Here is a 12,843-nt window from a genome sequence, read left to right on the forward strand (position 1 = left end):
TTTTTTTTGCACCATGTTTTTTTTTTCTCCCAATTTTTGTATTTGATCACTGCTGCACTTTAAGAAATCCTAAGTAAGACAAAAAATGACGTGGAAGGTGCAGATAAGTGTTTATATTTTAAACAAAGACTTGGAAACCTTAACCTCAAGACCATCTGCAACTTTTGAACTAAAAATCTGGATTCCTTTAAACACAGTTATTCTGTGGTGTTTCTTTGACTTTCCAATTCCCTTTTAAAGGGCCTGAGACACAGCTTGGTTAATACATCTAACTAATACTGAGAAAAGAGTTTAATTAACATATCATTAGATCTGCACATTGAGCAGCTGTCTGGGATTTTTATGTCGCAGCCTGAGTAACCATTACAGCAGCTTTATGGCTTCATGCCAAAGGGACCTTCTTCACACTACTGATAAGATCATCAAGACAAGGAGTCAAGAGTGTGGAAGCTGAGTGGAGGGTCAGCAGCTGCAGCAGTGCAAGAGAAGGACATAAAGACCTGCCTGCTTTGCATATTCGCAGATCCAGAGATATTAAATGACGTCACGGGAAAGATCCATTTAAGCCATTTCAACACATAATAGGGTTTTCTTTTACAGAAAATAAAATATTATGAATCATCTTCTTGTTTTGAATCATGTTGCATGTAAGCAACAAAGGATTAGCAATAAATCTAACAAACTGGATCCTAAAGAATCTAAAAGGTGGATCCAAAATAACAACTAAAATGTTTTTTTTAATTATCATATTTAAAATGAGCTTCAGTGGATTTAAGACCCCCATCAATCTTTAATATCTGAGGAACAACAGCTCTGCCTGCAGCACAGATGCATTTCCTTATGCAGCTCTCTTAATTTCATAATCGTTAATACTCCTCTCGAGTTATCTTATATACGATCTTACCTCTGGCATCGAAGAACTCCTCATCTGAGCTTTCGACTGATTCTTGGGCGATGTTCTGCAGACGCCAGTGAGAGGCACTGTGTTTTCGCCCTGAACCTGTGAACGATGAGAAAGGCAGAAAATCTGTTTTTAGACCAGATATGACTGGCAGAGTTCATGCCATTAATCACAGAACTCAAGGGACAGTTAGATCATGCTTTTCTTTACATCTTTTAATACATTTTATTTATCTATTTTTCTTTTTTGCTGGACTGTTGACAGCTCTAAAGGTCCATAGGGGAAATGCAAGCTTGAAAGCCCCTTGCAGAAACTGATCGCTTCTCAAGTGTCTCCTCGAGATAAAATACTTAAATGGACTTTCTTTAGTGCAATAGTGCACAAGTGTCAAAACAAGAAAACCTAGTAGTGAATGTCCTGACTTGTGATTCAGCAGATGAATTGAAACATGACTTGAAGTACTTCTCCTGTGTTGGCAATATTATTTCCAAGGACCCTTCTAAAACCATTGCAAGCACTCAGAACAAAACAAAGATTGCCTTCAATACAAAGAAGCAATATTTGGCTTTAAAAGAGTCAAGACAAACTAAAACAAATCACTTATAAATTAATCAGCAAAGCAAGAATAATGGTTTATCCTTGTTTTGTAAGGAAAAGGGAAAAAGTTAATATTTTTTCATCAAAGAAAATCCTTTTTTAATATATATATATTACAAATAAAAATATATAATAATAAAAAAATAATAAAATAACATAAGAGGGATTGGATAAAAAGCATTTTTTGTTTTTTCCTATTTTTTTTATTATTTGGCTGCATACTTTGACTGGAACATTCCAATACATTATTAATACTATTAACATAGGTGAGCTCTAGGTTAACCATACTAATTTCTTGTTGGATCTGAGGGTTTGTTTGTTTTTTGTCCTTGATTTTGTTTTTCACTAGTATTAACACGTATTTTGACCCTCTTGGAAATAAAAAATGCATGATGCTGAACCAGTTATGTTCCCTGATGATGATGTTGTGTTCAGAGTATTAGATATTTTTTTGCATTTTCTATTGTTCATGTGCACCACATGTTTTGTCCAACTACAGCACAATTTAAAAATGGGTTCTAGAGTGAAAAGATTCAAAAACACCCCAGTCTCTGCTGTATCATTCACAAGAAAAATATAATCTGCCTGTTTAAGGAAGCCCGGGTCTATGATTATGACAGCAATCAGTAGAAATGAACAGATATGTGCACAGCATTACAGATTTTGACCAGTTTAAAAATCACTGCAGTGGTTTCATTAATCAAAGCTACCAAAACCAACATTTAAACCTCAACCCCATGCATATTAAAATATAAATCCCTGCCATTTTATATAGTGTCTGTGCCTTTTTAAGCACAGAAACATTACAGTTTTTTTTGCATTTCTAAAAGAAATCACAATTAACACATTGTCATGCATGGGTTACAATAATAACAATTAAAATGGTTAATATTATCTATAATGTTCCTTACATGTAGGTATCTCAAAGTGCTGCTATAAGAGTAAAAAAATTGCACCTTTTTTCAAGTTAACACATGTTTTGATGCTTGCAAACCTTTTTAAAGTCAAGCCTCTTATGTTTAGTATGTATGCCTAAAAGATCAATGTTTGTCTAATTTGACTGGTACACCTTTGTTTACAGGTCTCTTGTGTTTACATGACTTGAGGCAAACTACAAATGTAATTCTTTAAAGATGTGACAAACTTGCCACTCTCCTTTAATTCTAAAGTTACTATGGGCCTCCTTGCGGTCTCTAAATACTGCTCTCCATGCTTAGCCTCTAAATTAATGCAGATGGCCATGTCTTCTTAGGTTTGAGGTTGTTCCATCGTTTCATTTTAAGATGTAGAATTAAAGAGTGCCTTAAAAAATATAAAATGTTTTGGATATTTCCTAAGAAGCTAATTCTGCTTTAAGCTTCTCCACAACTTAATACTTCACTAGTCTGATGTGCTTTTTTAGTGTTATGTTTTCAGCAATATTCTCAATTCTCGAACAAATAAGGTTTTCACAGAGCTCTACACTAAATTACAAGCATTTTGAATCATTTTGTGGTCTGCTGAAGTCAAATGTAACAACAGACAACACTTCCTATTTTTATATGCAAAAATAATGGTTATGCTCTTTGCTTCATTCCATCACATTTCATTCTATCAAGATTAGAGTTTGTGGTTGCCCTGTGGCAAAATGCATACATGACTTAAGATTTTTGAAAAGCGAACCATCATGTCCTAATTCTATGGTATGCACAAAATGTTACTATGTGATACTACTTCAGCAATGATGAATGATGAAGCTTCTTCCAACCTGGAAGAAAGAAAAGACTGTAAACAGTGTTGGCAATCTTAATCAATTAGCCTTCGATGTTGTTTAGACATCATTCAAGGTATTTATTTCGTTTTCTGCGCAAAACCATCTTAGTCCAAAAAAGATTTACTGAATTGGATTTTTAGACAGTCTCATCCTTTAAGGTCAGATAATACTGAAACAATATAGATTTTTCATAATAATAACGTTTAATCAAACCACATTTGTTATTTTAATCAGTCCAATTAAAAACATCTTTAATACTGAAATATTGAAAAGTATGTTTGAATATGTTTACTTTATTAACACTTGAATAATGGCTGTTGTGCTTTTTTACAGGTATTTTTAATTTGCCAAAGGAATTTCATTGGAATGCATACAGTACATTTATTGACTGAATATGACTGTAGAGCTCTACTTTATATAGGTGTATATCTTATAAATAAAGACAAGATCCTTTAAGTTATAATAAGGAAAATCTTTTTCTCCCAGAACTTTGATCACAATGACAGGCAAAGTTATTTCCAATCTAAAAGTCTCTCTTGAGGTTGATTCTAAAGTAGCTCTGGCCATCAGCAGACTGTTCTACAGAGGGCTCCAAGAAGACTAAGCCACTACGGAGCTTTTAACCCTGCACTGCAAGATGACTGAGGAGGTTCAGGAAGGATTAGCTCAGTCCTTGAAAGAGCATTCATTATGCAATAGCAATTAGACCAGCATTCTAAAGGGACCAATGGGCAGTCTTAAGAACAGATCCTTCCGCTTAGCATTAGCCTTATTTCTACCATTAAATCAACCATTTCCCTCTTTTGCTTTCATGGATTCTGGTTGTGAACTAAGCCTTATGGATAACAATGTAGCTGAACATTACTTCTTCCTGTTGTACGCCAACTTGAACCACTTCATGTCTCAGCTCTACATGGAAGTTATCTGCATGCAATCACACACTGAAATGAACCAGTAAAAATTCTGGTGTCAGGCAATCATGTTGAATAAGTCATTTTTTCCCCCTGATCTTTTCACCCCAATTTCCCAATGTTTTAGGGTACCTCTTGACTTACTCTTCATAATCCTCACCTATACTGGAAAGCAGTAGACTGGAGTGATTGAGTTAGGGCTGGAAGATATGACCTTAAATCAATATCATGGTAAAATGAGCAGTTTTACTTCGATAACGATAAATGTGCCATCTCTTCTATCAGAAATAAAGGCATGCACAGCAAATCTAAGTGATCTATTTATAATTTATTTCTTGAATAAATCACATTACATATTACTTTCAATTACATTTTAAAGTCTTGTACTCATTCCGGTTTAAACACTCAACAATGTCTCATAGAACAGGAGCAAACTGTTACCTCCTTAGCAAACGGAGCAAACTTAGCAAGCTCCAAAAAGTCCAGAATGGCATGACAGTAGCACACCGTCTATCTTGAGCTTGAACAATGGCACACACTGTGCAGAAGATGGGTGTGAGCAGCATGTACACAAGCATGACTGACAGTGACACAGGCATTCCTCCGAGCTCTGACTGGGATCCCATGAGGGATGCATTCTTTAGGACCAATGGGATGAGCCCAAGGAGCTTGATATGTCATAGATTGTATTTTTATAGTCTATCAGCACCGAACAGCTGTTTTAAAATCAAAACATGAAGAAATACACTCCTTAACTATGTTCCCTGTTTTGACTTGGCTAAAAAAGTTTAAATCAAGATTTGTATGCACCGATGTGCTACAAGCTTCTATAAATTTATAGTAAAATATTGCCAGAAGGTTTTTTCATTCTTATATTTAATTTACAAGTGTCAAAAACATCAAAAAATGTGCACACTACAATAGTAAATTAATCACTTTACATGTTTGTCCCAATGTATTCTTTTGGTATTTATTCATGCAAGGCCTCTTGGGGAAAAAGCTGGAAAAATTAACGATGATTAAGTACAGCAACAAGAATGGTCTGAGACAAATGAAACATTTCCTAAATACTTTTTTCTGTATGCACTTTTAATAGAGTTAAATAAATGACCTGTAAGCTTACTTAGTACCAAATGCCTAATAGGAAAAAAAATATTAAATTAGAGAGTAACAATTGAAATCTTAAAAAAAAATAAATAAAAAAAAAGGTGCTGATTCAACCTGGAAGGTTCACCTGCAAAATCTCATCATCCAAACTACCAGTACAGCTCCCTGCCTTCATAATATAAGCCAGTTTCTGTCCAAGGCATCTTCAATTCCTGCTACAGAACAGCATCCCTCCTCCTCCTCCCCTCAGCCTCCGTTCCACCGAAGACACCGGAGCAATAGAAGCCTCTAACCTAGCCCCAACTAATTATGCAGAACTGCATTCCGCATCTGCACTCTAATTGCGAAAGGCTTATTATTATTTTCATGTCATTAAAAGGTATTAATTACTGCTTTTTATCCGTGTCAGTCTCTCCAGGTTCAAATGTATATAATTTATCAAAAAAGTATTTGATGATTGGGTTTTTGAAAATTTCTTTTATTTTTGGCCCAGGTGATCTAATCTCCTTTCTATGATTGATTTCATATTTTGGTCCTTTCATAAAGCTCAACGTTACCTATTTACAGGGAGAGATCTAACTTAGTGTGCTCAAACTCCCCTTCTTCTTTCTGCTTGGCTGTGCTGCTGCAAAACCACATTTTCTGCTGTGATTACCCATATAAAACTCTCTATTGGACCTGCCAGCTATGCATTATATCTATAATAAGACTTTGGAAGATTTAGGTGCAAAATTGTTTTCACTTAACCAAGAGGAAGGTCTCTCAGAGGAAGAAATTGTAAATGACATGTAGGGTTTTAAAAAGTAAGGTCATATTTTTTCATCAAATATTTTTTTCAAAAACAATAGATCAACAAGATTTCTAAAGTGGTGCTGTTTAAAATCATTAATTTAACAAAAAGTAATAGCAATGCCAGATTCTCTTAGCTATGAAGCAGCTCTACAATAATAATAATCTGAGCAAAAATAAAAGAAGAAAAACAAGGGTGGACATCAAGTTAAATTTTAAAGTGTTGGTGCCGACTTTAAAAAGCAAAGGGGCTCAGAAAGAATGCAGAGGCTGCCACTCTGCTTCAGAGCAGGTAAGTTAAATGTCTGGTTGGGTTAGTATTATCTTTAGCAGACCTGGAAATTGTGTGGCAGACAGTACAGAAATCTGTCTTCATTTAAATCTGAGTCACTCAAAAGATCAACTGTGTGTCAGATGCTTGTTATTCTGCAGAGCTTCAATATCCAACTGGAAACAAATTTTACCGTGGTGGAGAATGCTGTGCATCAATAGACTGTATGCAGAGATAAATCAATGGTGTTAAAACAGGAGCCTTGTTACAAGGAAGCATAGCTATTTTTTGTACAGATCAGTTATCAGCTGATCACCAATCCATCCATCCATCCAGTTTCCGTCATGCTTTATCCCTGCTGGGGTCGGGAGGGGTGCTGGTTCCTATCTCCAGCTGTCTACGGGCGAGAAGCAGGTTACACCCTGGACAGGTCGATAGTCCATCACAGGGAAAACAGCTGATTACTCAGATATATTTAATTACAAATATGATTTTGATTGTGATCTCAGGTAACACAATCAACAGCAGCGATCTTTGAACTGAAATCAAGTTCTGAAGGTGGAATGTTAGGGAATTCAAATGAGAAAATGGATTCAATTGTTGAACTATAGCTTGACAAAAAATTTCCTACCTATGAGACTTCTTGTATTAAAATGAGTAATGTTAAAAAGCTGACATTTCAGTAACATATTTTTTTTGTTAACATGTTTGAACATTTCCTTTTTTACTCAGCTGCATTCTTCCTGTCATCTCTCACTTCTCTACACTTAGGGAGTTGCACGGGGGAAGTGTCAGTGAGTGTTACACTGACTATGGGAGGGTGGCAGCTGCAGCTGGAGGGAATCATTAGCCTATCCTACCAATGATTTGAAGATTCTATTAACCCTTTTTTGAGAGGGTCCTTTTTTAAATTTTATCAGTAAGGTATGGAGAAAGCTTATCAGCAATGGTTTCGACCACCTCGTTTATAAAAACTGAGAGTGCCCTCATCCTAGACCGAGACAAGCCCCAGTAAAAATGCTGTCAATACCAAGATGACACCAAGAACCTAAAAATATGGTCTGAAGGCCAAGACCAATCACGAGTACTACAACACTAATAGTAAGACTGACCTAATTTAGTGTAAGCATGCACAGTTTTGTGCCTCCATCTGGTAGCTCTGGGGAGGACTGATACATTTATTGAGCATGCAATTTGCTTGTGGCTCCTATCAGATTTGGCCTCCAGCACCCACCGACCATCTGTACTTTAAAGCAAGAATAACTGATTTATGTCTGGATGGATGGATGTTACTCAACTTCTAGCACTCCATTGCTTGCCTACGCTGGCAGGCTTGGCTGCTGATTATGACTGGAAGCATGTCATCTGTAAACATAAAGCCCTGAGCAAACCTGCCAGGCCAAGGCGCATCTGGTACACAATAAACTATATTTTCTATTTGACTGTCTGGGTATTTGACAGGGTCATTCGATGGAGATATATGGACGGGTACAGACGTTCGTGTTTGTTTCGTAGTGCTCAGAGCTCCCAAGGGCACAGAAGGAATATGAGTAAGGAACTGATGAGGTGCACAACAACTGAGCAACAGAAATGAGGTACTCTAACAAATAAAAACACAGCTGCTGCCCTGAAAAACATGTCCAGAAGCTCTTCTTATTTAAGATTTTAATTTGTTGAGAGCACTAGATACACTGCCACTCACCTGCAAGTGCTCTTAAAGTACTACTCTTATTTATTAAGTCTACTGCTCACAGGAATACCAACTCCTTGTATTGCTTGCGCATTTGGTTTACTCTTGGAACTATTCCTGCTCTCTGAATGTGTGATAAGATTTAGAAAATCAAAACAATTGCTTAGGTGGCTGAAGCCTCACACTGGTGCGCCTATCGCCAAGCAATGTGTTCCCCGCAGAGTAATGGGAATTATTCTTGCAGCTCCCTGCAGGGCATTTACAGCACACTGCATCCTGGCAGAGTGAATGCCTGATAGATCTACAGTTTATAGTGCAAACAGCAGCAGGGAAAATGTGAATGTCATATCACTCTCTGGAAGATAAAATGATTGTTTGGTGGTGGATGGAGACTTTATAATACAATGTCCTCTATCTTCATGTCACTTTATAACTTCAAGTTGACATGTTGACTCAGATTGTTGTAAAGTGCAGTAAGGGAAGTAATATTTCTTGTGTATACAGCTTCTCAATATGATAGGAAGGCTTATGCTGTTTCACTGAGTGGACTATTGGAAATCAGTGGTGGTATAATTGCTTTGTACTGCAAGTGGTGTTTAATAATTTAAAAAGGAGCACTCACAAACAAACCCCCAATAGGAAAGCTATATTGTCTGCAGTCAAAAACAAACTGAAGGAAATTATGTTAGTATGTGTAATCATCCATAGCTTAATGAGGTTTTGCATTGATGCAGACTAGTTAGACTTGCAAACTGAAGCTGTAACAGCAGATATGTGTTGCTGTTACAAGCTACTTAATATCTCTTATTAAATGTTTGATTAAATAATTTTCCCATGGCCTGTTAGAAGTTTTTTTCTAAAACTCGACAGTGACTGGCATGACTGAAACCTCTGGCTACCCCTGGTTCCAGGAATTACTCCTGATGAATGAAGACAAGAGGATTTCTAGTGTAGAGCATGCATAAAGTGTCCAAATTGCTCTGCATACAAGATTGTTATGATAAATACTTTGTGCACAGATTAGAGATTTTGTGAAGGTCTGGCTTCTAGCAGCTTCTTAATAGGGCAGGTGCTTTACTCCAGTAGTCAATGGGTAAGAGGTGTGGTACACCAACATGATGACTTACAAGGATAAACAGCCATCCAGGCAGATACCCAAAAGGCCATTTAGAGTGACTAATTAACCTCAAATTTAATGTTTTTGGATTGTGGCAAAAAGCTTCATTACACAGAGAGTACTAATGCATGCATGGGAACAATATGCAAACTCAATACAGAAACATCCTAGCTGGAATTTCAATGGCTCAATTCTTACTTCATTGTTTACCCAGCCAGAGCAGGGCAAAATTTTGTGTCAGTACAGTCTGTCCAAGAAAGGACAAAAACACAGACCAACAGAGACATTATACATGGATCTTCTCACTGCAAGGCAACAATCAAAAAATCAAAAAAGGTAAAAATCAAAAAATTCCAAAAAAAAGTAAAATAAAAAAACTATCTACTGGACTTTGTTTTCAAGTTCAAACGTGTTTCGCTTCCCATCCAGGAAGCTTTTTCCATTTAAAATGTCAGAAATAGTGTTGAATTTGAGGCTTTATCGAGTGGAACAAAAAAATAGCCTGTTTTCTAAGCCTTGGCTTAGGGGTCCGCCCCTTTGAAATGGAGGTAATTTGGGTTCTTTTTTTAGCCTGCAATACAGGATACCTGTCTATGTCTCTGAAAGGGGGTTGTTTGAGGGAATTGTTGGCCTGACTGAAAAGGCAAGGTGTTCTGTCCCCCTGGAAGGGGCTGGGGGTTCCAATCAAATCTTAAAAAGTAGATCTGACATAACAATAGAAATGTTTGGTAAGTAAATTTTTTTTAAATAACAGAAAAATACTTCTCCTGCTTTCTAAAGACACATAAAAAATTATATATGTTATATTTATCTTTAAATAAAATTACAAAACAATATTAAATATAAATGTACAGTGCTATCCCTCTGTATCAGTATACAGTATAAGAACAAACAAAACATCCTCAGAACAGCAATTGAGTTGTATTTGCATACTATGTAAAGTGACACACACACACACACACATTAATGTGCTAATTGACATGTCAGATCACTCAATATAAATAGATAAGTGTTCCATATAACAGATTATATTTATTTCAATTTATTTCAACAAGATTAATTCTAAATAAATGCCATCTGAAATCTTATTTGCTATTTAGGATAGACCACTACTGTAGTCCCTCACGATGAGGGACACTTCTGTTGTCTTTGTGTTTAAGAAATAATTTTGTGAATTTCAAGTTCTCAAAGGCTGAAAGGTTATAAGGTATTAACAAACTCCAAGTCAAGCTAAATGTGTTGCTTGGATGCTCTGTAGGGATATGCTTTGTACCAAAGTGACAGAGACACAATGCATTGACAGCTGAAGAGAGGACATCCAGGGGCTGCAAATGACCCAACCAGAAAAATAAAGCAATCCTTAGGTTTTTTACACTAATTCAAGTTTTATTTACATTTATATGTCAAATGACTAAATCTCAACCAAACCTAAAAAATAATATAGAAAAAATCTTTCCCCCTTTTGCGCTTTTTTCCTACTTTTACTTTTTATTAATTATGTAATTATTTAGCTTTTTACTTATTTTTAAGGACAGAAAATAAAGATAATAAAAAAAGTAATTGCCTGCGAAACCATTTGCTAGCGAGCTTTGTGCAAGAGTCTTAATCTTTTTGTTTACCAGACCGTTCTAATGAATATTTCAAGCACAGATCAGAGATTTTGTCAAGGTCTATCTATCAATCCATCAATTGTCTATACCAGGTTATCCTTGCAGCATTGTGGAACAGGGAGAGCCTGACTCCAGCTGTAATTGGAAAAGAAGTGGGGTACACCCTGTCCAGGGTATCTATCCATGCAAAAAACATGGTAAGTAAGCTGTAAGAAATACAGAAATAAAATGGACAGAGCATACTATATACAGTAAATTACAACTATATTCTGATATTTAGTAACATATAAGCAACTATTGTTTTAATAATCAAAAAAGTGCTTAATTTATTTGCCAAAACCACCTTCAGTTAGCTTCACAGCAGCCATCAACATTCTGCTCTGATCATTAAAAGGAACATTTAATTCCAACATTAAAAATTCCTATGAGTCCCGGTTTTAAAGGAGGTAATTTTCCTAGAAATGTCAGTAAAGGTGGGAAAAAAATATGGTTATTAGGTAGACCAGTCTGCCTCTCATAAACCTGATATCATGTCCTTCCATTATTTGTCTTTAAAAACACATTAAACATCTGTTTTAGCATTGAAGCAAAATCCCACACCAGAACCACCCATATATCTCTCATTATGATCAAATTGCTTTTGTCTGCTAAATCAAAGGCGGAAAACCCAAAAGCGTGTTTTATGAAACTGTGTGAGGAACTTAGGGAAAGTACAGAGAGAATGAAAAGCCCGGCTCTTCAATGAATTGTGTTCAAAGCGACCTGTTTCCAAGCATCTGAAAAGCTTTGCTTCAGAGCTGGAGAATGAAGACACACGGCTCCTTGTGATTCATTTCGTGCCTCTTTCATCTTTTTCTTCTCCATTGTCCACTTGCAGTGGCGTTTACATAGAAGGGCAGCTGAAATGGTGTACAGACAGTATTTATCTCTGAAACAGCTCCACTGAAGTACGCACCTTCGCCCCAATCCAGATACCAAGCCACATTTCCAGCTATACCGTGTCTACGGTTACACATGTCATGAAAACCTGTGAGCCTATTATACATCATTTAATTAGGATGAGTAATGCAGACCAGAGTTAGCTGATAAGAGGGTCATATTGTATTTAATAATGGGAACATTATTTCTTTGAATTTAAATACTTAGCCCTTTATCATGCGCTTGCAACATAGAAAACTTTTAATTTCTAGAGATGTTTCTCCATAATGATGCAAACCAAAAAGGAGGTTGCACATTTTATGAGTTTTAAAAATGCTCCATATTGCTCCATTAAAATTCTAATAAAATTTTGTGAAAAACTGTAACCCATGCTGTTTGGCTGCAATACTTGGTAGGAGAAATGCATTCATGCTTTTCATATCATTAATATAATTGACCAGATAGACTGACTCTAACCACCCTTAATGCATCAGTTGTCAACATTAAGGGCTAATGGACTAGTGGCTGATATGCTGCTCAAAGAAATATCCTGCAGGCATTTTGTGAAGGTTAATAAAGAAAGGTCTCCCATCTAAGATAACAGGTTAAACAATGCTTTTAAAGACGTCTAATTAATTCATTTTTAATCTTAAATTGCTTTCAACTTCTATCTAACAGTATCTATTCTATCAACAGTATATATTTATTCCATTAAGGAGTAACATAACAACAGACAAACCCCATCTTTAAGACGTGTTTTCTTAATGAAAACCATATACAATTTTTCTTTCGCCCAATAGCTGTAAACTACTTTGCACCCAAAATGCAATGAAGTTAGTGGTTTTGAAAAAAGTTCAAGGGGTAAAATTCTCCATAAATCGCTGTACCTACAGCAAAAGATTGTTTGAATGCAAAAAGGCTGACTGCAAGTAATTACAGTAATTCCATTTTCTGGTAATATTATGACTCTAAAAATTTATATGTGAGAAATAACCTTATATTATGAACAGTAAACTAATAACAGTATTTTCTACAATCTCCCAGCCACCTAAAATTGGAATCTTAGGTCTTAAATATCTTATTAGTTTTGAGGCTAGGGAAGTCAAGCATACTGAGATGAAGACAAGAAAACTCTCACCTCCTCAGGCAACACAAGCATCCCTTATACATATTAAAACA

At 36.0% G+C, this 12,843-nt stretch overlaps 1 protein-coding gene across 3 annotated transcripts in view; it reads right to left on the reverse strand.

Moving 5' to 3' along the window:
* The window catches only part of pitpnm3 (PITPNM family member 3), a 149,966-nt gene that overhangs the window by 115,234 nt on the left and 21,889 nt on the right, over positions 1 to 12,843 (reverse strand). For all 3 annotated transcript variants that reach the window (XM_015382884.1, XM_015382891.1, XM_015382875.1), the window contains exon 2: positions 905 to 1,000. In XM_015382884.1, the coding sequence (XP_015238370.1) occupies positions 905 to 1,000 (96 nt within the window). The remainder of the gene's footprint in view (positions 1 to 904; positions 1,001 to 12,843) is intronic.

Source organism: Cyprinodon variegatus, unplaced genomic scaffold (assembly GCF_000732505.1).
Source record: "Cyprinodon variegatus isolate N-32 unplaced genomic scaffold, C_variegatus-1.0 Scaffold14, whole genome shotgun sequence".
Lineage (NCBI taxonomy): Eukaryota > Metazoa > Chordata > Actinopteri > Cyprinodontiformes > Cyprinodontidae > Cyprinodon > Cyprinodon variegatus.